The sequence below is a fragment of the Saccharomyces eubayanus genome, chromosome II (genome assembly GCF_001298625.1).
Source record: "Saccharomyces eubayanus strain FM1318 chromosome II, whole genome shotgun sequence".
Classification (NCBI taxonomy): domain Eukaryota; kingdom Fungi; phylum Ascomycota; class Saccharomycetes; order Saccharomycetales; family Saccharomycetaceae; genus Saccharomyces; species Saccharomyces eubayanus.
The window spans coordinates 687,857-711,862 of NC_030977.1; the positions used below are offsets into that span (position 1 = coordinate 687,857).

Here is a 24,006-nt window from a genome sequence, read left to right on the forward strand (position 1 = left end):
TTTTTCGTTTCGTTAATTTCTGGTTCCCATTCATGGATTTGTATCACTTGGCTTCCACGTTCTCTTAAATCGTTCGCTGAATCATTTTCGGTCAGTCTTCTCGTTGCCTCTTCCGCCTTATTTTTCGTTTCATCTCCGTTATTTTTAAACACTTCGCTTCCATTTCTTGTGGTCCAGCCATCCTTGGAGATTCCGTTTTTTTTGCTTGAATCTATTGAGTTATTCGATCTAATTAACTCTGTATTCTCAGTACATCTTTTGTCTATATTTCTACTTTGACGTAAATTGTCTTCATGTTGTTCGCATCTAGCACTTTCTTCAGGTGAGCAATTAGAATTGTCGGCAGAGAGCTCTGCCGCCTGTAAAAATGTGGCATCAGCCTCCGTTACCTCTAATGATGTGTCAGTTTCTTCAGTACCTTCTTTTCTATAAGAGCAGAATTCGGTGTTTGACCTTAACTTCTTAGGCATTTGAGGTTCTAACGGAATAGTTGGATTGTGGAAAGTCAATTTTTTTCGTGATGATAAAGGTGTGTCTTCTAGATCAGAACTTTGATATTTCGTCAAAATGTTTTCTTTACCAGGAGTTCGGTTGGTCTTGAAAAAATTAGCAATTCGGTCAAGGTCAGGAGTTCTTTCGTTACGCAATATATTAGTATTCGGTCGGTCATCGTCTCCTACCTCAATATTCAACTCCTCATCATGATGTGGACTCTCATCGAGTAACCTCAGTGATTTTTGAAAAATATCATTAGTGTTCATAAACTTGACTGGATTCGGGTTTGAATGAGGGCTTCCTTCGACGCTGTTTGTTGCTTCAGCCTGGATTTCCGACGTATCAACGGGAACGTTTACTTCATTCATATCGCTACTTCTGGCTGAAGGGGAAGGAGGTGCCCTTGATGAGGTATTTTGGACGACCCGATCCGGAGAACTTTTCCATTGAACCAACCGACCTGACATAGCCCAGACGTCCGAGATTTACCTTGTATGCTCCTTTGGTACTGGTTGTTTTATAATTGTTCGATTCACATTGCTCATCGTTATGATTTATCTACAAAAATCCTCGCGTATATATACCGGAAAAGCTAGCTGAAGCCGAAAGCCGTTCAATAATAGAAAATACGGAAGGTTATACAAAAATCTATACCAAGAAAATGATACATGCTTGAATAAATTATTATTTTGTTTCGTATAGCAACGCGTTTAAAAGAGCTATTTAGTTTGTTCTTAATTATATTTACTGCCAACAAGCTTGCATTTTTATTAGGCTCTGTTCTTGCTGGGACTTGTCAGCATTTTCTCGAGTGAATCAATCTTTTTTTGGTAGTTTTCAATTATTTTATTCTTTTCGTCTATCTCTTTGTATATGTTATAAGTGTTCTCATCACTCATACCCAAGTTCCCGAGTGTCTTACTTGGGGTGCTTCTTCTAGTGGAAACATTGCTAATACTTCCTCGAGAACCCTCATCGATGCAACTAGAACTAGGAATATCATAATGGATATTCTTCTCAGTTAACACATCGGCCCTGTAACGTTCATATAAGACGTTGTTTGTCACATCTTTTAATTCTTGAAGGTGTGACCCTAACAATATTGCCTTCAGGTATATAAAATCGGAGGTATTTTGGTCCTCAACAACCAAACTACCCCATTCATATTCTCTTATATGCTTTACACCATTTTCTGTGTTTGTATGTACGGTATTACTACAAACAATTGAAAACGGTGAAATGTCCTTAATTTTGGTGGTAGGAGAGTAATTTGATATTTTTGTATCACTATCAATATCCATATCATAAAGAGTCAGCGTTTCTCCCAAATTATCATTCTTGAAATCAAAAACAAGTATATCATTTCTTAAGATTTCCTGACGTACTATGTCTTTGTGTAAGGCTAATTCCGTTTCTGTAAGACCGTCTGCCTTTGGAATTATAGGAATCAAATTGACTTTATCACAAATCGTTTTCATTAGTTCGATATCAAATTTTTTGACTCCCCTTGGAGTGCTCTTGAGAAAATATAGACAAACATGAGGTCTGCCATCAGTATCTTTTGTGTTTCTCATTATTCTGACTTCTTCTTTTAAAACATTTTCGAATTGCTGTTCTAGGTACTTTTTAATTACAGTCGAACTTTGCGAATTGTCGACGTTGTCACCACACCCGGGGAATAAGATAACATCTAAGGTAATCGGCACTCCGAGTTCATCATTTAAGTAAACTCTTTTAGTTACGAGTTTTAACCCAGGACTTAGATGGGCCGTCTTGTACTCGGAATTCGTATCTTCTATTGAATGGCCGTTTTTTATGGCCGCATCTTTAACTATATCACTATCGTCAACATCTGACAGCGATACATCTTGGCCGCACAGGTTATTGAGAAATGTTAGCTTACCGCTCCCTTTTTCTCCCAGCAGTAAAATTGATAACTGTAGGCCCTTTTTGTACCCTTTACGACGTCTTAGTTCATCTCTATTCAGAGAATGGTTTTCCGGCACTGAATAATCCTTCATTGAAAATAGTTTCCTTGTTTACGTTTCCTTTTTTGTAATGTTTCTTGCGTTTATAAAACTAATGCTGCTTTACGTTTGCTTATTTCAGCCAAATTTACTTCATTACTCTCAAAAGACGACACAAAAGTTAGATATCTGTCCGTTCTTTTCGTTTTTACTCGTAATAATAAAAAACTTTTAGCGCTAAAAAACAAAAATCAAGAACCCCCCCATATGCATGACATATGGACATGGAAGGCTTAGAGCCAAGCAAGTACTCATTTGGTGTCTCTGATGAAACATATACTTTCAATTTTTTATGTCTGTGTGTCTGTGTGTCTGTGTGTTTGGGATAGCATTATACTGAATAGTATTTTCTAGTAAAGCCCACGTTTAATACTTAACGTGGTTTATACTTGATTTAGCATAATACATGAACTTGAAACGGGTCTTAGGTCTTTTTTCATTATATATTAGAATTAGTATTAGTATGAAGTTGCTTAATTACATGGTCATTTGCATTCGAGTTATCTAAATCAATTTTACGATAGCTTATTTTACTACCATTTGTGACAACTGCCTTGAGTTTGCTTCTTTGGTGAGGTTTTAGTGGTTCTATTACTGGGGAGGTATGACTCCTCTGAAGTTTATTTTCATCATTATTCTCCTCCCCTTTTTCAGTATTAATATTATTTTCTCTTTTAATGAGTTGCTCATAGTCTGCTACTTTCCTGCTGTTTATTCTTTTAATTGCCAAAGAATTTAGCATTTCATTGGTTTGATCGGGACTGCGTCTTTCAATTTCTTCTAAGTAGCCTCTCGAGACGCTTCTTCGGCTGGCTTTAGGTAAAATTTCAGAAGGAGGGCTTATGATCTTTCTAAAGTCTTCGTCATTAACACTTAACGAACTAGGTAGTTTCATTCTTGGGTTGTCTTTTTTCTTTGCTTTTAATGGCCTGCTATCTCTAAAAATTAACTTTTCAAACAACTCGGCTTTATCCTTAACTTTACTAGATTTTCTCAATCTCGTAATTGAATCAGACGATTCGGTAGATGTAGGGGTTGTCTCTTTGTAGTCTGGATCTTGTGATTTTGAGAAATCAGCCGCGATATTATTCCAATCATCATCTAGAAGTTTAGGAGACGAACTTGAAAAGACAGAATTAGTTGAGCTTCTGGAATAATTAGAAAACGTTGGGGATGGGGTGAAACATGGCTTTTTAGCCAAATCCTCCTCAAATGTTGTGTTTTTTTCCAACTCATGAAGGGAATGTATCTCATCATTGTTTTCATCTATGTATGTATCATCTGAATCAGCTGAATGCGTCTGGAATGCTTTATCATTCAGTTCAATAAAGTGATTCATTCCTTGTATTACGGCCATATGGACGACCTGCTCCCTTGGTGTCTCCGAGCACTTGCTTAGGTCTAGATTTGAATCTTTGAAAGAAGCATTTCCTTCTTTTTTGGATTCTCTTTGTTTATAACCTATTGTTTTCTTTACTTGATCTAAAGTGCCTAATTTGTACTTTTGCTGCACATTCTTTAATGATCCAACCACAGATATATTGTGGTTTTTCAAAGTTAACATTGCCTTTCTGTTAAAGTTCAAAATATCAAAAACATCAACAAGGACATTTTTGGTCCACCACATGTTCCCGTTTGAACCAATAAGAGCATTTCTGTAAACAATGTTTTCATTTGCCAGCATCCGTAACAGAGTGCAGGTTTTCCCTATGCTTTGCAAATCATTCATGTCCAGGTGTGACAGTATTCGGAATAACAAATTCAACGGTAAGTTTGTCAAAGACTTCTCCTCCAGCGGTGTTAGTATATGGTAAGAATATGATGACATTGTATTGTATAAGGGTGGAAACAAACTTGAAAGCCAAAATGCGCCTTCACTTATGAGCCGAATTGTTTTCCCTTTGATATTCTGTATAAGGATAAAAGGTAAACAAACGGTGACCGATACTCCTAGATTATTTGAACGCTTCCCTTTGATTATATTATAATAAGGCCTGAAATTTTCCTTCCTATGTCGTAAGCAAGTAAGCAATTTGTGTTGGTTAGTGTCTATCGGGTGAAAAATTACCAGTAGCACAACCGGTCGCTATGTCCGTTAATGCATCATTAGTTGGGTAAAGATAAACATGGTTGTTTGGGTCAAAACAAAACGGGTATCGCCGATTCCTTTTTACCGTCCTTACCCGCCTGGGCGGCGGCTTAATAGTAACATTTGAGGAATTGGCATTGAAACCTAAGACGAATATAGTGGAAAGAGGGTTCTTGCACTAAGAATGCTAAAGAGCATTCTGTCAGATCATTAAACATCCATCGGCCATGGTGAGTGCACCTCTGTTATTTCTGCTGCTAATCGAGCAAGCGCCACTCGTCTTTTCATCACAGCAGGTCCAAGGTAACAAGCCCGCGCATGTTATAGGTGTTTCGAAAGAGAAGCAGTACTTGTATGCATCAAACGAACCGGATTCGACCAAGTGGCACTGTTTAAACCGTGCGGATATTGTGCTGAACTTAAGCCAGATTAATGATGGGGTTTGTGACTGTCCTGATGGTTCTGACGAGCCCGGCACCTCTGCTTGCGATGAAGATATATTTCAAATGGTAGCGGAGCAAAGTAATGAGGTGAATAAGTACTTTTACTGTGATAATAAGGGCTTCATTCCAAGACATATACGAAGATCAGTTGTTGCAGACGGCGTTTGCGATTGTTGTGATTGTTCGGATGAACTACTGTCTGAATATAAACCTTTTGATGTAGGATCCGATTGTCCTAAACTAAAAAATGAATTTGATGCTATGGCTTCTACTGAACTACTTGGCTATGAAAAGGGTAGGAAAGCATTGTTAGCATTGGAAAACAAATACGGCGTAAAGCCAGAGGTAGATGATACGGTTAGTAGTGACAGCTTAGAGAAAACTAAACAACGGCTTGTTGACGACATAACATTACTCTCCAATAAACACGCAAAAGATAAGGTTAAATTAGATCAAGCAAAAAGAAACTATGTCGATCAATTGCAAATTGAGGATCCAATTTTGTATCAATTTGAACGAATGAGTATGACTGCTTTAACTTCAGATGTGTATTCTTCATTTAAGGTAGTTTCGACTGTGAGCAAAAGTCATGAAGATATCCTGAAAATCTTAGTTGAACTATCTGATTCTTATACGCGTTCTTTAAATGATGAAGTTGTTAATAACGGTATCAAGAAATTCAAAAAACTAAAAAGGCAGGCCGAAAAGGCCAAACTTACTGCGGACAGTGTAATTGATGACGACCAACGAGATAATCTCATCTCATACTTCACAGAGGAATTACCTCAAATGTTTTTGGAAAGAGAGTCAGAATACTCGTTAAGATATGTTATAGGCAAGTCTAACTTTGTCAAAGCATTGATTGAGGGTAAAATTAACTATACCAACGATATACTACAATATGTCAAAGAATATAGCTCAATTATGAACGATATTTCCCAAAACTATAATGTCAACTTCCAAGATGCAGGAGTCAAAAACGCTGTTGATTCATATAAGGATTATTTGAGTAAATATAATACATTGATTGGACACGGCCAAATATCTCCATCAGAAACTCTATCAAAATTACTGAATGAAGTGACATCATTCGTTAATGAGAATGCACCAAAGATATTGTCGCCTGATGCCAATGAAGAAGAACACGCTACGAATAGTAATAGCGGTGGTGCTTTGGAAGACTTACGTAATAAGATTTGGGATGTTATACCCAATCTAGATCAATTTTCCTCTAGGGGAAAGCTAATTACATTGAAGAAGCAGCTTGACGTTTATGAAAAAGATTTTGCTCAGCTAGATTCAAAATTACAACTGACGAAAGCTAAACTAACTGCAATAGATTTAACGGATAGAGAACAAGATGAAGATAATAACGCTATTGTGGGAGAACTGACTAAGCTATTAGAAGGTATGGGATCCCAGTCGTATTGTATTGAAGACGTATTAGACAACTATTCATACACAATATGTTTTCAGGAACCAATGAATCAAGGCACAATATACCAGATTGAAAGTAAGTCTAGCGGTAAAAAGGTCTTGATTGGTCGTTTCAAGACATTGGGTATTGACGCAGACTTGAACATGAACAAGTACGTAGAGCATTTGAAGAGGGCATACAGTGACGATAGCGATTTGACTTCACATTTAGCAAGTATGCAAGAGGGTGATGAGAAAACGCAAAATTACATATTCGGCAACTTGAACGAATTGGACAATGGGTTTGTATTGCAATACGAAAACGGAGACCAGTGCTGGAACGGTCCACATAGATCAGCCACGGTATTCGTCCGTTGCAGTGACACTTTCCAAATTCGGAGCGTACACGAAGTAACTAAGTGTAACTACATATTTGACGTCAGCGGGCCGCTGGGCTGCAACAAAGCCTTTGAATACAAGCCTCCGAAGTTCAACTTGGCCAAATAAATAAAATAGACATAGAGAAACATTTTCAATAAGTAAACGACTACAACAAAACCGGTGGCAGTGCTGCAAAACTGGCTTACGCAGCAACAATAATATATCCCTCGGCCAAACGCGAAACGAGGAGTAGCGCTATACCGTTCCAAATGCCGTGGTAGTTTTGCACGACGAGCCCACAAACGCGAAAAGAAGAATGCGGCGTCGATCACCCCACACGGTCTGTAGTTACTAACCGTTTCGGATAATTGAAAAGAAGTATTTTCCGCTAGTTTTTCCGTTCAGCGGATGTCTATGCGGCTTTTATTTCTTTCACGATTGTCCTCCGATTTCCACGAGATGCTTGTAGATCTGTTTTCACACTTCAGTGAGCAAAGGTTACTACTGTATCTCGTTTTGGTAAGCCCTAGACCTACATGTTTCATACGTGATAAAAACAAGAAGTTGCCGTTTAATAGCGGCATAAACATTGAGCTGACTCTAGGATCTGTATACGTATAAAACGTACGCGTAATTTTTGAGAGGTAGTTACCTCTCTCCTGCGTTATCTTCTTGCAGTAGGGATACATAGACAATACGTCACTTAAATATAGAGTAAACGCAACGATGCTTCAATCGGGAAATGAAAAAATAAAGTTCGCTTCCATCCAAGAGGTGGACTATAAAAGTCCGGTGGGCAAGAGTAAGAAATATACTCTTATTAACGCTATCCAACCATTAGAGTGGTATTGTAACAATGATAGTGAGACAGGTTACCAACAAACTATCAACAACAAGAGTGATGGTATTGTCAGCAGTGGTATAGGTTTATTCAAAGCAGTGAAGAAATCCATGGAGACAAGAGTCGAGACTCAAACATTGTATTTTACTGACTTACAATCTGGGTTATGCGGATTTGTACAATTACTCTATTCCACAGTAATGGGTGGTATCTATAAGGGCTTTCAGCTAAATTTCAAGATTTTTAGTTCAGAAAATAACAATAACGATTATGATGTTTGGGAAAGTTTTAAGTTGAATGACATATCTGAATTCAAACCATTGAAGTTTGTTTCTAGAAATGTCATTTTCGAATTTTTGGACAACAAGGATGAAAACTTGGGATCTATTGGCCAATTATCTGTCAAATGTGATTTGCCCACTTGTAACAATACGATTCAAAACTTGAAGATTGACTTGTTGATAGATTTATTTCAAGGTTTCAAAATGAATCCTAACGGCTGTAATTACTACTTTGACAAAGAGATCTCTGCCACTGGTGAACTCCTTTCCTCAGACAAAATGATTAGACACGTCTTCGTCCCCAAAGGTAGTTGTAATGGCCAGATTTCTTATGACAAAAAATTAAATAACGGAAGCTTCCAAAGTAAAGTGATCGAATTAACCGATGTCCCTGTGGCTTATCTAGACGCCGTTCAAGGTCTTTTACCAAATAAAGCAGCTAGTAAATGGAACTTCTTATGTTTCCACAGTGAAAACTACTCCATTTTGGCTATAGAATTCACTACTCCTCAAGAACATGATAATGTCACAGTAACAGTATGGTCCATATCTGAGAAGAACAAACTGACCGCTATTGGTTCTTCCGTCCAAAGTCCAAAACGTCACGTGCGGTTTCGGGCTACTAGTACAGATAAAGAAAACGGCTGGATATATCCAACTTCCATCAAATTTCCCGGTAGATTTTCAGAGCATAATTTGAGGTTGGTTAATAGATACGATGTTCTTGGTGAACTGCCAAGCATGGTTAGATCGCTAGCTCAGAAAATCGTCAGCATTAATCCTTTCATTTACCAATATTGCCAACCTTCTAAATTCAAACATGAAAAGGGTATTTCAATCATTGAGAGTACCTTTATCAGTTGAACAAAAGGGAAATAGTTCCTTTAAGGTACAATAGCAGATCGACATAATATGTTCCTTCGTTTTCTCTTCTTTTTCTTTTGCTCTTCTTCCGTTTCTTTTCTTATCAACTTCAACTAATAATTAATGTATAGTCAGAATATACACAGTCACAACCTAATAACAAGTCCACTCTTGCTTTTTTCAATTTGTGGCTACACTTTCCTCTGATGAATCGTTACATCTTTGCGCCATGCTTTCTGACTGCGTAAACCATAAAACGTGGTTATCCTCCCCGCCGCACACATGCTGAAAAAAGCATCACGGGAACGAGAAGGATAGCGTTTCGCCATAAAAAGAAACTATCTTCAAAATGTTGGGGAGAGAGCAAAGGGGAAACAGCAAGCATTAAGGGAAGGTCTACCAGTTTCCTTTTTTGAACTTTACGCATTTTATATAAAACCTTAATATAAACCGGTAAACTGGAGTGTACTTGAGCTTACGAAATCTAGTCGTTAGTCTTTTTATTCTTGAAAGCGAATCAACCAGCCGAAGAATATAGCTAAATAAATAAACGTTAGTTTTCTTTCTATCGAATCTTTTTAATAAGTTTATTTTCTCTTTTTTTTCGTTCTGATTGTTTATGGTACCAAGGAGTTGATGCGTCAAAAACCTTTATAACCATTTTTATTGAGAAGTAGTAAAAGCAAAAAAAATATTAATTCAGTTGCTATAAAGTTTGCGAAGTTACAGTCGTTTCACAATACCAAAAAAAAAATCAATAGAGAAAAGCGTTATAAATGCTAGCTGATATACCCGCTGAAAGCACTATGCGGCGCAAGTCCCACTTGCCAAATAGAAATGTGCCGAATGAAATAAGCAGTACTGCCCTATCTTCATCGACCTCTTCAGCTGTCTCCTATTCATCTAATAATGATGATGGCAGTTTTGATTTCCCTTCAGATTCTTCTTTAAGCGACATTTCTGACGTAGAAAGTAGTTACACAAGCATAAAAAGATTGAAATTAGAAAACAGCAAGGAAGGGAAAAATCAGTCTTACAATTATTTTGAGAAGAGGAACGCAAATGCTTTAGAAAAGGAGGCTTCTCTTGACGACGATTCTAAGATAGAAACAGATGATAGAATAAATCATCTGCTTACCTCAGCCAGCCGCACGACATACGTCAGTAATATGCGCGATGGCCTAGCTGAAAATCGGCCTGATTTGTCAATAAGTAAATGTGGAGCCCACGAATATTATTTAAGCGATTCATCATCGGGAATCACCCAGAAAGAGGAGGACATTGGTGTCGAAGTCTTTAGAGATGGGGAACTTGATTGTTGCCAAGTACTATCGATAAATAATGACGAACTTGTTAATTTTCAATATCCGGAAACAGAAACTGATATGGAATTCGACGAAGTATTTTTAACACCATTAGATGGTGTGAACAGAGTAGGAAAAGGGAAGGGATCGATTGGAAAAGATCTGAATAGTTGCATTTTTGAGCAACACACGCAGCTAAATTCAGGAGTTCAGCTTGTTGGCGAAAGCAATGCCTTTCCAATATTGAGTACATCCAACGTTTCTTCTCTCACCGAGGCTTTGCATAAAATTCATGAAGACAAGCTCCGTTCGCCTACTGATGAGAACTTTAATGCGTCAAATGTCGTTATAGATTCAAATAAAATAGACATGAATTACCTTTATACCAATGCTAGAGAGGAGTTATCTACTCCCTCATTTTCATCAAAAGACTTTGAAGATGAAAGTTTTGATAACGATGACAAAGTCGATGAAGTCATATACAGGGATGATGATTCAACAGACGAAGATGAGAGTTTACCACCACCGGATCCAAGAAGGAAAAAAATCGGTTCCAAAGCTTGTGAAATAGTGGATTCTAGAAAAGTTGGCATAAATGTACCAAAGTTATGTATGTGGTCCCTAAGTGATAAACCCTTTTGTGTTATTGACGGACTATGTACAAAATCGCTCTATCCATTAGCCGAGAACCTTTCTAACTGCGAAAGCTCAAGTTCGAGCTCAAGTCCCATTAATCCACAGGAGGAGCAAAAAGAAAACTCACCTTTTGATAATGATACCATGTTAACCGATCTTTTAAACATAAGTGAAGCTGAAGCAGAGAAAGCCCCCATTTGTTGCAGCGAACATACACATGAACCTTTTTCTGAAATTCCAAAAGGGCCATTATCGTCATTTAGAGATAGAGGAAAAGCTTTACAAGACACAGGCGTACCTTACAAGCTGAACGTTTCAAAATTCACTAGAATGGGCACCCGTTATGTGAGCAAAGATCAATCAGAGGGAGGAAATGGAAACTTCTGTTATTCCGAATCACTACCCCAAGAGAAAAAGAGGAATTTAATGATTAGAGAAAGACGTCTAAAGCAGAAACAGAATCAAGGGAAGCTTTATAAACAAAAGCTAACCTCCGTCAATAATTTGCTCGACAATATTACTCCATTTTGACGATCGGTAAACCGTTATCAAAAAGAGTTATAACCCGCTTTTTGTTGAAGTTTCTTCGTGCAAACATTTCTATTTTTTGTATATATATTCCTTATTTGTTTATTTTTTATATTTATTACATTTCATATTTACATTTTGTTCCCGCTCTTTGATATTTTAAGCTTGAAAAAATCCATACCAACATTCATTCCTAATTCTTTGTACATAAACAGAAATCAAAATCGTCTAAAGCCTGCATAATGTGGATTCAAAGTTCAAACAAATCGCTTGTAATTATATAGAACAAGCGTAGAGAGTACAGGGGCAACAGCTTAGTCCAAACCGTATGCTACTTCATAACTAAGTTTGGGCGGCTAGAGGAGCACGATCGCTCAGGACACTTCCTTTCATGCCTTGATGTCGAGATAATGATAAAAACACAAGCATCTAACCGAATAAAGTATTTTATGATCATTAAAATTATTAAACTATTATACAATTTTTTTATTTCATTTTTATTTTTATATACCCATATAAATAATAATATTAATTAGTTAATACCAAAGTAATTTCCTTATGCTTGAGTAGAGGAAGAGTACTTGGTAACAGCTCTAGTACCTTCAGAAACAGCATGTTTAGCCAATTCACCTGGTAAGATCAATCTAACAGCGGTTTGAATTTCTCTAGCAGAGATAGTAGACTTCTTGTTGTAAGCAGCCAATTTAGAAGCTTCGGTGGCAATTCTTTCAAAGATATCGTTTACAAAGGAGTTCAAAATAGACATGGACTTTTGAGAAATACCAGTGTCTGGGTGAGTTTGCTTCAAAACTTTGTAAATATAAGAGGAGTAAGTTTCCTTTCTAGCCTTAGTTCTCTTCTTACCATCAGTGGAAGTAGAGGTCTTCTTGGCAGCTGGCTTCTTTTCAGCTGGGGCTTTGGAGGCAGGTTTCTTTTCGGCTTTAGCAGACATTGTATATTTGTGTGGTTTGTTTGTGATTTAGTTTAGTTATATATTTTTATTGAAAAAATATATGTAAGAAGTAATATAACTGAAAAGAGAACCGATGTTGGTTGAACGTGATAAGCCAAGATAGTTAAACCCTGTTGTTTATATACATCAAGAAAATGTAATGCCCCTTCTTTACTAGAACATAACAAAGATAACCAACCAAGGTAGTAATTGCCACTATGTAGGCCAGCTCGTCTTGATTTAAACCTACCGTTCCCGTTTTTTCGCGGGCAAAAGGGTGCACCACGCGAAAAAGGAGGAACAGCCTTCCCTTTCGGGCGATGGAGAGCGTCTGACCATAGTTAACGACCCGACCGCGTTTTCTTGAAATTCAAACTCGCCGAGCTCACAAGTAACTCATTAGCGCTGTTCCAAGTTTTTCGCCCCGCTGTGCGAAGCCGTTGGCATGACTTGTTTTGGTGGCTCAGAAAGACAGCAGCATGGATAATCCACCGTTGTAATAGAAACTCGCGTAGGGGTGCGTGCTTTCTCATGCTGTTTGTTGTTATTGCCCACTTTGTTGATTCCAGACCAGTTTGCTGCCCCCCTCCCTGGTCACGAAACTAGTGATTGAACCAGAAGCTAGGACCAAGTCTTGTTTATAAAAAAATATATAAATAAGGTGCTTAATTCTGTGATAACTTTCTTGGTCTGTCAGATTCTCTTTCTATTCTCGCTTCTTTCTTATGTTCTGTTGTGATACAAAAACAGCATACAGATTTGATTATTTCTAAACAAATAAACAAACCTAAAACAAACAAATTTCATAAATACAAAATACACAATGTCCGGTGGTAAAGGTGGTAAAGCTGGTTCAGCTGCTAAGGCTTCTCAATCTAGATCTGCTAAGGCTGGTTTAACATTCCCAGTCGGTAGAGTGCATAGATTACTAAGAAGAGGTAACTACGCTCAAAGAATTGGTTCCGGTGCTCCAGTCTACTTGACTGCCGTCCTAGAATATTTGGCCGCTGAAATCTTAGAATTGGCTGGTAATGCCGCTAGAGATAACAAAAAGACCAGAATCATCCCAAGACATTTACAATTGGCCATCAGAAATGACGACGAATTGAACAAATTGTTGGGTAACGTTACTATTGCTCAAGGTGGTGTCTTGCCAAACATTCACCAAAACTTGTTGCCAAAGAAGTCTGCCAAGGCTACCAAGGCTTCTCAAGAATTATAAGATCGGTTCTGGTATTTTAAAGAAGACGGAAAGAACAACACTGCTTCTCCATTTGTAACTATATTAAGTGTCTACTAGGCCTTTCTGTTTTTCCTTTCTATTTTTTGTTCTATATATAATTTATTGGGTATATAATTAACGGTAACATATGTCATGCATGATATAATCTTTATTTTTTTTCTGGTTTATTTTTCATTTTGCTCCTTTCCTTTTGTTATCGCAAGCACTTAAAAAACGGTATTATTCAATTTGATCGGTAATTGAATAACAACAACAATCTGTGCTGTCTATTTTCTTTGATTGTGTGACGAACTTTTCACGTCCAAAGGAAAAAACTGAAGACTGCGCGATTCTGTCACGCAGAACCGTCCGCAGCGGTCCATCGGTTTCTGCCCTTATTCGCCCAATTTTTTTTTTGATTTTTTCACTCTGTCTAGTTTTATTACATATGTATATAAATATAAGCATGGATTTCTGGAAGGAATTACCCAATTCATTGTAAATGACAGCTTCGATAAAAAACGACAAGCTTTTTTTTCGAAACAGGTATCCTTACAACAACAGCAACAATGTCTAGCTCAGAATCCATTAGAATGGTCTTGATCGGCCCACCAGGTGCCGGTAAAGGTACTCAAGCTCCAAACCTGCAAGAACGTTTCCACGCCGCCCATTTGGCTACCGGTGACATGTTGAGATCCCAGATCGCAAAGGGTACTCAATTAGGTTTGGAAGCAAAGAAGATCATGGACCAAGGTGCTTTGGTCTCCGACGACATCATGGTCAACATGATCAAGGATGAATTAACCAACAATCCAGCTTGTAAAAACGGTTTCATTTTGGACGGTTTCCCAAGAACCATTCCTCAAGCCGAAAAGTTGGACCAAATGTTGAAAGAGCAAGGTACTCCTTTGGAAAAAGCCGTCGAATTAAAAGTCGATGATGAATTATTGGTTGCTAGAATCACCGGTAGATTGGTCCATCCAGGTTCCGGTAGATCTTACCACAAACTCTTCAACCCACCAAAGGAAGACATGAAGGACGATATCACTGGTGAAGCTCTAGTCCAAAGATCCGATGACAATGCTGACGCTTTGAAAAAGAGATTGGATGCTTACCACGCTCAAACCGAACCAATTGTCGGTTTCTACAAGAAGTCTGGTATCTGGGCTGGTGTTGACGCCTCTCAACCTCCTGCCACCGTTTGGGCCGAAATCTTGAAGAGCCTGGGTAAGAACTAATAATCCTTCCCTTTTTCTTTCTTGATATCCTCTCTGTTTTTAAAGTGTAACGAAAATTAAATAAACCCATGTATAGGAATGTATATCCGTAATATTACAAATGAAATATAAACGTATGCGTTCGTGATCGTTTTTTAATACTCTAATATACGTACAATATAGCCGAATAACCGACCGGCTATTATTGTCATTATCAACGAATTTGAATACATATAATCAAACACATGAACACAGAGCGCATCACCTAAACAAAAGATCCAATATAATAAATGAGTTTTTAAAGACATCCCCAAGCAGGTGCCCTCTATTTTTCTGTTTTCACCCAGCATTTATAATTAAATATTTAATTTACAAGAAAAGAACAACGAAAAATATCCCATTCTCATCTCGTATTATTTTTGATAGAGACAATAACCTATGTCTGATGGTAAGAAAACGCCCAATAGGTTGAGCACACCGAAGATTACTAATGATTCAAAGACACCAACGGATAAAAACGCTAAAATTAGTGAAAAATTAAACGAAACCAAAACACCTAGAATACCATTATTTACGTTTGCTAAAGGCAAAAGCCATTCAAGGCCGTCAACTCCAACTCATAAGACACGCACTTTGTCGAAAGAAGCAAAGACAACCCCACGTAAAATGCATCAAGAAACAAAATCTTCACCATTGAGAAAGGATGCAAACAACTCTTCTTCTCACTCAAGTCTAGGGAAAGTAAGCAATAGCAAATTACTCTTCCTTCTTCGATCCAAGACGTCATTGGGGAGAATTGAATCAAACAATAGCACAACCGCAAGTGCTAAGACACAAGCAACTATTGACCAAGCGCCTTTACTCCCACATGCGATACAACAAACTCCAAACTTAAACACTAAACCTGAACATACTATAATACCGATATCAAAAACCCGAAACAATAACTCATTCTTATCAGGAGTCAAAAGTTTATTAAATAAAGGACAGATACGTGACCATTCTGATGGGGTTCTGAGCAAAAATATGATAAATATGCCATGTGTTTTTGAGAAATCACTTAAGGAGAAAACCACGATCGCAAGCGCAACACCGGCATCCTATAAAGAAAATAAGACTATTGAGTCTGATAAACTGGAAGGGGGGAATGAGACTGTAAACTTAATTCAAAAGGCGCCTCTTTCCGTTGTTTTACCAGCACCAAATGTTGATGACAGTGATACATTTCGAATATTGGGAAACAAGGAGCCAAAGAATTCTGCAAGTACAAAACCAAATATCACACTTCAAGATGCTTCCGGAACTGAGAAAAGTAATAGAGAGTCCGCCACTAAACATTTGAAAACGAATTTTAAGAAACCCGAAACTGGTGACACACCTAATGCTCCTCCACCCAAATTCGACACATCAGACTCAACGCGTAATCAAACGCCAAAGATATCTTATCCATCTTTGAAAAAATTCAACACTGGCGAAGATAAATCGGTATCAACCACTGAGATAATAACAGTACCTTCGTTGGCTGAGTTTGTATTTTCCGCACGAGAAATGAAAGAGGATGCCGATCTAAGGCGGATGGAGATTTTAAAGTCACCGCATTCATCTAAAAAACCACCTGAAAAACCTCTTGGACTAAAGGACAACCAAGATGTGTCAACCGAGGATGAGGTCTCTGACTATACCGCCTCTCCCAGTAAAAGTGAAAGCGATAGAAGTGGAAATAATGCCAAAGCACCATTTAGTGCTGGACCTGAAATTGCAGAAAATAAAAATGATATAAACGGTTCCGAAACCAACGGGAATGACAAAACTAAAGAAGTTAAAATTAAACGCCCCGAAACCAAAATCACCGAAGCATATATGAATAAAGCTAGTATTAACGAAGCAGTCGAAACGATCAGGCAAATAACGCACAAAGGACCAATAAATAGTGGAAAAACTGTATTTCAGAGCTCCCAAAAGATCGAAACAGATCCTCTTCAGAAGGCTTTTCAAACAAATTCAACAATTGAAATTTCAAGCTTCAATTCATCAAAAAGAGCTCGGGTGGAGGATCTGCTGAATCCCTCGAAAAAGAACAAACTTAATAAGGAATCATTCTCAAATACACCAAAAGGTACAGCGAACCCCTCCGTGCATCCAGAAACCCAGTTAGCTATCAAAGATGCCTCGAACACAAAAGAAATAATAAATGTAATTGATACTGGCAAACAAGATATTTTGGTTAGCTCACCTCAAAGCGACGCTCTCCGTTCTACACAAACAATTATACAGAGAGACAACTTACAAAAAAATGTACGAGATCCTTCTCAGGCCGAATATACTTCTGCCAAATCTTCAGTAGCCATCAAGAAGCGGGATAATTCAAAAAGCCCACCTCCGGCACATAATAATAAAGAACCAGCAAAGAAGAAGTGGAGTAGTGTCCTAGACGAAGAAGGTGTCCCTGAGGCTGTCGAAAGTCGTTCGTTATTGAATTTGTTTTCAAACGTATTCAAGACTTCCCTTCATAGTAAAAATAAATCTCCGATTGGAAATGCTTTACATATGTTAGGGCAAAAGCCTAGTGCTCCGGAAGTTGCTGTTACCACGGAATCGCTGGGAAACAAATCTGATGATATGCCACTATCCCAACCAGTTAACGGAAGTAAGCCTGAGTATACGAATGATCCTCAAACCTCTTTATCCCAACCCACTGGAGCTGGCGAAGCCGTTGCTCAATCTATTAAAAGTTCTTTACTAGATTTGGCAAAGGATAAGCAAATTATGGAAGAGAAGTTCAATCGCGGAAGAACGGATACGGGAATATCTCACCCTGCAAAAATGGAGCTTATTTACATATCTGACCCCGACAAGAGGTATTCAGAGAATGATAGTTCAAGCGATTTGGAGAGCTTAAGTTCTCGCGAATCAGACGAAATCAAAGTAGTAAAAGATATCGATACAAGCACTGGAAAGAACCAAAATCAAACATGGTCTGACCCTGAATTAGAGTGGCGAAGATCTGAACGTGAATTAACCAAAAACATACTTCGAAGTCTAGATGATAATACAAAATACGATAAGAAAACAATGTGTATCCTTATCGAGCAAGGTATTCCAAGGCACAGCCACCTAAGCAATAATCCATTGACAAGTGTGACTAATAACATCTGCTCTGTTGAAAACTATGAAACGTCAAACGCATTTTTCTATCAACAAGTTCACAAGAGAGATAGATTACAGTACTTACCATTATATGAGGCTTCAACATTAGAAGAATCTGATGTTGTTAAAAGGGAAGATTCGGTCAACAAAAATACCAGAACAGAAGGAAAAAATTCAGAACAGAGTCTTACTCCGACAAAAACTTTTCAAACACCAACCATATCATCTCCATTAGGCTTTGAAATAATAAACGCACCTATAAACAAAAATGGCACGATCACCAAAGAGACTGGCGTGACTACCCACCACGATATTAGTCACAGTAAAGCCAAGAATAACAAAGAGAACCTATCGAAAGATTTTTGGAGACAAGAGTGGTTAGCAAATCTGAAACTCATTTCGGTCTCACTTGTGGATGAATTTCCTTCAAAAACTCCCAAGAGTGAGAGACAGACAATTAACGAAAACATGGAAAGGCTCAAAGAGATATTTGTTAGGAAGTTTGGTTCAAAAATTTCCAAGGTTTTAACTGAGAGCGACATCGTTATATTGAAAGGCGAGATAGAGGATTTTCCAATAGATTCTAGAGTCAGATCTTTTTATAATGATACACAAAACAAGCCTGGGACGAAAAAAACCAGGTTTTGGTCATACAAGAAAACTCTAAGATTCGTTGTCAACATGGGAATTCATATACATATGCCACAGAAGCCTATTTCCAAACTGGCATTGGTCAAACCACAAGAAGTCGTACCGCAGCAAATAATAGATGCCAAACTTAAACCAAACGATAAAAAATCACAACCGACAAAGGAACTGTCATCGATTAAACATGTAGCTGCACCACCGCCAGCAGCTTCAAAGCCTGTAAGGCAGCAGCAAAAGATAGCCAATAAGGAGAGGCTACCAGAAAAAGAGCAGATCGACGGCAAAAACGAGGAAAGAAAAAAGGTCGTTGAAAATGGTGAGGTCGAGCCGCAAAACATACCCCTATCCCACTTGAATGCGGTATCTTCTGGCTATGCTAATCTTGACAAAAATGTTGCAACTGCTGAAGATCAACCAGATACTCAATCCGAAATTATCACGGATAAGAACACAACAGACATTTTTAGCAGTGTTGATGTTTTGAAAACACAGTCAGTAATCTGCTCACAACCAGCAAATATATACACATCAACTCAAAAAACAGAATATGAAACCAAAAACCAAGACAATGATATCGAAAAATTGGAAGGAGAACATATGGATGACGACGGCCTTTCCTTTGTTGATAACCTTTTGTCGAGAACAGAGTTAATTTTGGACGAAAAGGAAAAACAGCTGGTCGCAGCAAATGAAATCATCCAGTCTTTGTCAAGTGTAATTATGAGAGATGAAATCAAAATAACGTCACTTAGAGGAGACCTCAACTTTACAAAAAAATCTCTCCAGGATGCCAAAAGTCAGATTTCTGAGAAAGATGCTAGGATTCAAAAGTTAATGCTAAGAGTTTTTAAAAAAAGGAGAGGATGAGGCTGTCCAAACTTCTTTCGTTATACGAAGCTCCTCACGTTAAGCAAGTTATTGCTAATGATTTAAAGAAACGAATTCATCATTTTCGTTTTCTTTTTTATGACGAACAGTTCATTTCCAAGGCTTTTTTGCCTACTTGTAATATTTAATAAGGTTTTGGCTATGTATGTAAAAATATATATAAAAATAAGGACAGAAACATAAACAAATGAAAAAAATATATATATATATATATATATATGTAATCAATTTCAAAAGCACAGAATTTGATAATAGTAATATTCTTTTTACATATATGTGCATACGTAGGTCATTTCTTATTTAGTGATTAATTTTTTTAGATCGTCTAAATCAACTGAGCCTTCATCAAATTTATTTAAACTTTCGGAGGTTTCATGATAGCAAGTAGAATGAAAATATTTATCATCAACCTCAATCGTATTTTTCCAGATCCATTCACCCGATTCCTCATCATAAACACCGGTGACAGTTTCTTTACAAATCGGACACTTGAAAACCATATCCTGTGAAGTTTCTGGTACGACAACATATTTTTCCTTTATTTTTACTTCATTATCTTTACGATTTCCTAAAGTGTCCTTTGCAGACTTTTCATTAATTTCATTAGCGTAGCTATTTGAATTATCGATGTTATTACTGTTTTCCATAATATTGGGATCAGTGTAGTCAACTTTATGCTGTGTAGAGGTGATTTCTTCATCTTTGAAAGCTACCCATTGAGAATCGCTCAAATACCAGTTTCTTGATTGTATATTTTTCCTTGTAGTAGTGGTATTTGAGTTTGAGTTGCTTATACCTGTGTTTGCTGTATTTTGAGAACCTTTAATTCTTGTATTTATTCTGAAATGCCAGTCCAAATGCTCGTTTTGTAGTTGTTTTTCAGTTTCTGAATTACCGAATCTCTTACCACACACACTACATTTATTTGGTTTCGATCTGTACAATAAATGAATGAGACTATTTTGAACGATTGGGTTTTCTTGAAGTAAGGTTTGTTCAGATAGTTGTAAGGTTGGGTTATTCAAGATATCAACGTTGACTGTGGCGAAATAGGCTTTACAGTCAGAGAGAATGTCATTTAGTAGCGGTATCTTTGGTAGGTTTTTCATTAATTGTTTTTCCCTGGAGTCCAAAGAATAGCTTGAATGGCCGTTTAGCTTTGTATAAAGCGTTACAATGGATTCCTTTGGTGGAGTATATATTAACCCCTCAGATTGCAAAGATTCATAAAGGTTTTTGATTTTACTTAGGTTTTTTTTTTTCTCGATGTCTTGAAAAGATTCAACACCGGAAATATTTCCAAAGAGAGATGAAGATAAAGTGCCCTGATGGTTCATTATATCAGGGTTGTTACCAAATAGTGGGATAGCCGCATTGGAATTTTGAGGAGAGGTTCCTTGGGTTTCCTTAGTTTCGTGATATTGTTGCTGTTGCTGTTGCTGTTGCTGCTGAAATTCGTGATACCTCATTCTTTCTTGTAATACTTGTTGGTCTTGCGAAAAAACCTGTCTCAGTTGCATTTGAACCTGCTTTAACGCATTGAGAGTTAGCTTCTCTCTTTTCAGTTCTTGCTTCAATTGAGATAAGACCAAAAGTTTCATTTTCAGTTTTTCATCGTTTGGCTGGTTCTTTAATCTGTCGCTGGTCAAAGATGTTAACTTGTCGATATCTCTTAGTAGAAGAGGAACAGTGGGGGTTGGTAACATTGCTTGTAAATTTTTTTGGTGCAAAGCGCTGGCCTTTATTAGAAATTGTTCAATCTTCTCTAGAGCAGAGCCCTCAAACAGGGGCATGCCGGTGTCGTTTGGGTTTAGCCAAAGCTTGAACATGTTGATGAGCTTCGTTCTTGTAGTGTTATCCACCAAGAGATATGTTTTTCTGTATAGATTAAACAAATTTCTACTGAAGTAGATTGTGTATGGACTACCAACGTTTTTACAAATGGAATCTAAGGCGTAAAAGGCGTATAGTTTCTGTTTAGGCATACATTTTTCGATCCTATTCTCTATACAATCAACAAAATATTGGGCACATGATATATTTTCTTCCGCTAACTTCGTAAGAGTGGTAATGATCGGTCTCGAATTGAAAGTTAGCTCTTCAAGAATACTATTGAAATCCTTGATTATGACTTCAGTGTCGTGATCCATAATAGTAAAAAAAGACTCTTATCAATGAAACTACTATCCTAAGCACAGAGTGAAATAAGTGTTCCTAGGCCTCCCGAGTGTTACTCTTGTTCATGTATGAAAAGAGAAATCTAAACTACGAATCCTCAATAGTGGTAAATACCACTTCCCCATCATCGTCCCATTGATTTTTCGAAATTTCGCATCGGGTAACGTCTAAAATAGACATTAGGGCACGGCTGTTCCAGCACAGTCAACCCTTAACAACCTCGTACGAAAGAATAAGGGCTATAGAGACTGGGATAATACCGTTAAAGAGCAGAGGGTGCCAAATCTGGCGCCGTATGGGATGTCGAGGCTCACAGGATCTGCTTTGATGGTTACACTAGTGTTTGTCTCGAGAAAGTGGGATTATGCTGGCAAGTCCGTGTATGTGTGTATGAAATTGCATCAAGAAAAATTTGATAAGTACGGTCTCTGCGTACAGTAAAGCGTCCCTGCCGCAAGAAGAAACCAGGGACTGCTCTCTTTCGCTCGTGATTCTATGAGCGATAATATGCAGGTGCATGCATTTGTTGAGTGTGGGCGAAGAATCTCCGTGCCGCCAGTCATGCGCACTGAACATGCCTCATGCAGGCAGGCTTCTTATCTTAATGTAGTCGAAGCAGGTTCAAATTTGTGCACAACCATGAGCCAGTTTCATTTTTGCCTGGTTTGTTCTCGTATTAAGAGTATCCATCCATCCTTATTGAAGATGCCCTTTTGTTGAAGAGAAGAAGGTAATGCAATGCGGGCAAGAAAAAAAACGGCGAAATGGTAGAAGAAAAGGGTGAAATAGAAATCTAGGCCATAAGCCAAGTTGTAGAAAAACACACCAACACAGAGAACGAAATACTGCAAACACAAGTATAATTAAGTTTTGTCAGGGATAAAGGACTGGGTACAACGGTATTTGAGGTAAGGACAGGAAAAAAAACGGACATGCCTAGTGATAATAATGAACAAGTACACGGATCTCCTTCGAGTGAGCACAGGCTGAGAGTCGAGCGGGATGACGGTAACCATTACGACGTGTCTCCTGACAGGTATGCTCCTCACTTGTCGGAGTTTTATTCGATCGTAAACAGCAAAAAGCCCGTGGCGAGTAATGCTGGCTCCGACGATAATGATCATCTGGACGACATGCACCATTTGCGTACATCCAAAGTATATTCCAAGGCCCGCCGGGCATCCAGTATAACTTCTGGTACAAGTACGATCAACGACCTGCAAACTCTAATTACAAAAAGAGATGTCAAGGATACTCAAGAAGCGCTGTCGACTTTGTTTAGGAATTCGAATGCTTATTCGGACTCGTTGTTGAAAACATCTCACAATGGGGCGGAGATTGCCCTTTCTTTGGAAAACATCGCCAAATTGAAAGGCTGCAACGACGAAACAGCAGAGAAGCTGCTAAGTGCCAGCGGGTTGTTCTACCTCTTGTCCAATCATCAGCTCATAATGTCAAAGTATTTCAATGAATTACTGGGAGACAACTTAATTGACGACATCGATGAATTTAAGTTACAGACAAAGATAATGGAGAATAAATTCAAGGTCCAAAGTAAAGAACAAAGCTTGAAGTTGAAATTGCAAGAAAGACACAATTTCGATATTTCGAAAAGGAAAATAAGGAACTTGATATCGTACCGAGAGAGCCTCTCCAGTTTACAAGCACGATTAGACCAACTAGAGACGCTAAAACATGATTTTTACATGGACTCATACGAGCTCGTGGAAAATACCTGCAATAAAGTACTAAACAAAGTCGCCACAGTGTCCAGGGCGCAAGTGGAGATTTCTGAGAATATTGCTAGGAAGGGCTGGTCTGGCGGTGGACTGGATGACTTATTATATGATGCGGACGACCCTTTCAGCAAGAAGACCAAGGGACCCTACGGGACCGCGGACGGAGATGAAGAGACGGGAGACGGGGAAGAGTGTATGGACGACAATGAGGATACAAGCGGGGGCGATGTGGTGCTCAATGAACTACTAGAAGGAACTAGTCGACCTTCCACGTCAAAAACATTTTCACCAAAGTCCAAGAGCTCCTCGACGGCATCTACGCCGCACCATTCCTACTCCAATACAAATGTGGAGGAGGTACGAAGCAGCAACAACGAAGGCGGCGAAAATGGCGACGAAGACGATGATGAGGATGTGGACAATCTGATGGGGGCGGAGAACTCGTTTTCGTTGCCGCCTACAAGAAACTCAAACGAGGAAACAGCGGAAACGGCGGAAACGGCGGATACGTTGAGACAGTTGTCTATTGAAAGGGACAATGACGGCAACGGCAGCGATAGCAATAGCGACGCGATGGAAGACCAGTCAAGTAATATATAAAAATATTGTAATTTTGTTTGTTTGTTTGATATATAGAGATGGAAAAAAAGTGAACAGTTGAAAGATTTTTTTACCCTCCGGGAAGACATTCCGTATATACATATGATGGT

General features: G+C 38.2%; 11 protein-coding genes across 11 annotated transcripts; 7 read left to right on the forward strand and 4 right to left on the reverse strand.

The window, feature by feature from the left end:
- Positions 1-1,265: 1,265 nt before the first annotated feature.
- Positions 1,266-2,516, reverse strand: SPR28 (septin SPR28; the record flags this gene model as incomplete). Its single annotated transcript, XM_018363640.1, has 1 exon — positions 1,266-2,516. One exon carries the CDS (start codon positions 2,514-2,516, stop codon positions 1,266-1,268), a length of 1,251 nt encoding a protein of 416 aa, XP_018223769.1.
- Positions 2,517-2,961: 445 nt separating this feature from the next.
- On the reverse strand, positions 2,962-4,350 carry MFB1 (Mfb1p; the record flags this gene model as incomplete). Its single annotated transcript, XM_018363641.1, has 1 exon — positions 2,962-4,350. The coding sequence occupies one exon, from the start codon at positions 4,348-4,350 to the stop codon at positions 2,962-2,964; it is 1,389 nt and encodes a 462-aa protein (XP_018223770.1).
- A 488-nt stretch (positions 4,351-4,838) lies between these two features.
- On the forward strand, positions 4,839-6,977 carry GTB1 (Gtb1p; the record flags this gene model as incomplete). Its single annotated transcript, XM_018363642.1, has 1 exon — positions 4,839-6,977. One exon carries the CDS (start codon positions 4,839-4,841, stop codon positions 6,975-6,977), a length of 2,139 nt encoding a protein of 712 aa, XP_018223771.1.
- Positions 6,978-7,577: 600 nt separating this feature from the next.
- Positions 7,578-8,837, forward strand: DI49_0404 (uncharacterized protein; the record flags this gene model as incomplete). Its single annotated transcript, XM_018363643.1, has 1 exon — positions 7,578-8,837. The coding sequence occupies one exon, from the start codon at positions 7,578-7,580 to the stop codon at positions 8,835-8,837; it is 1,260 nt and encodes a 419-aa protein (XP_018223772.1).
- A 776-nt stretch (positions 8,838-9,613) lies between these two features.
- On the forward strand, positions 9,614-11,308 carry CRF1 (Crf1p; the record flags this gene model as incomplete). Its single annotated transcript, XM_018363644.1, has 1 exon — positions 9,614-11,308. The coding sequence occupies one exon, from the start codon at positions 9,614-9,616 to the stop codon at positions 11,306-11,308; it is 1,695 nt and encodes a 564-aa protein (XP_018223773.1).
- A 553-nt stretch (positions 11,309-11,861) lies between these two features.
- Positions 11,862-12,257, reverse strand: HTB1 (histone H2B; the record flags this gene model as incomplete). The annotated part of the gene is made up of 1 exon (XM_018363645.1): positions 11,862-12,257. The coding sequence occupies one exon, from the start codon at positions 12,255-12,257 to the stop codon at positions 11,862-11,864; it is 396 nt and encodes a 131-aa protein (XP_018223774.1).
- Positions 12,258-13,080: 823 nt separating this feature from the next.
- HTA1 (histone H2A) lies at positions 13,081-13,479 on the forward strand (the record flags this gene model as incomplete). Its single annotated transcript, XM_018363646.1, has 1 exon — positions 13,081-13,479. The coding sequence occupies one exon, from the start codon at positions 13,081-13,083 to the stop codon at positions 13,477-13,479; it is 399 nt and encodes a 132-aa protein (XP_018223775.1).
- A 569-nt stretch (positions 13,480-14,048) lies between these two features.
- Positions 14,049-14,717, forward strand: ADK1 (adenylate kinase ADK1; the record flags this gene model as incomplete). Its single annotated transcript, XM_018363647.1, has 1 exon — positions 14,049-14,717. One exon carries the CDS (start codon positions 14,049-14,051, stop codon positions 14,715-14,717), a length of 669 nt encoding a protein of 222 aa, XP_018223776.1.
- A 417-nt stretch (positions 14,718-15,134) lies between these two features.
- On the forward strand, positions 15,135-19,358 carry SIR4 (chromatin-silencing protein SIR4; the record flags this gene model as incomplete). Its single annotated transcript, XM_018363648.1, has 1 exon — positions 15,135-19,358. The coding sequence occupies one exon, from the start codon at positions 15,135-15,137 to the stop codon at positions 19,356-19,358; it is 4,224 nt and encodes a 1,407-aa protein (XP_018223777.1).
- Positions 19,359-19,675: 317 nt separating this feature from the next.
- PCF11 (Pcf11p) lies at positions 19,676-21,529 on the reverse strand (the record flags this gene model as incomplete). Its single annotated transcript, XM_018363649.1, has 1 exon — positions 19,676-21,529. One exon carries the CDS (start codon positions 21,527-21,529, stop codon positions 19,676-19,678), a length of 1,854 nt encoding a protein of 617 aa, XP_018223778.1.
- Positions 21,530-22,489: 960 nt separating this feature from the next.
- Positions 22,490-23,896, forward strand: IVY1 (Ivy1p; the record flags this gene model as incomplete). Its single annotated transcript, XM_018363650.1, has 1 exon — positions 22,490-23,896. The coding sequence occupies one exon, from the start codon at positions 22,490-22,492 to the stop codon at positions 23,894-23,896; it is 1,407 nt and encodes a 468-aa protein (XP_018223779.1).
- Between the last annotated feature and the right edge of the window lie 110 nt (positions 23,897-24,006).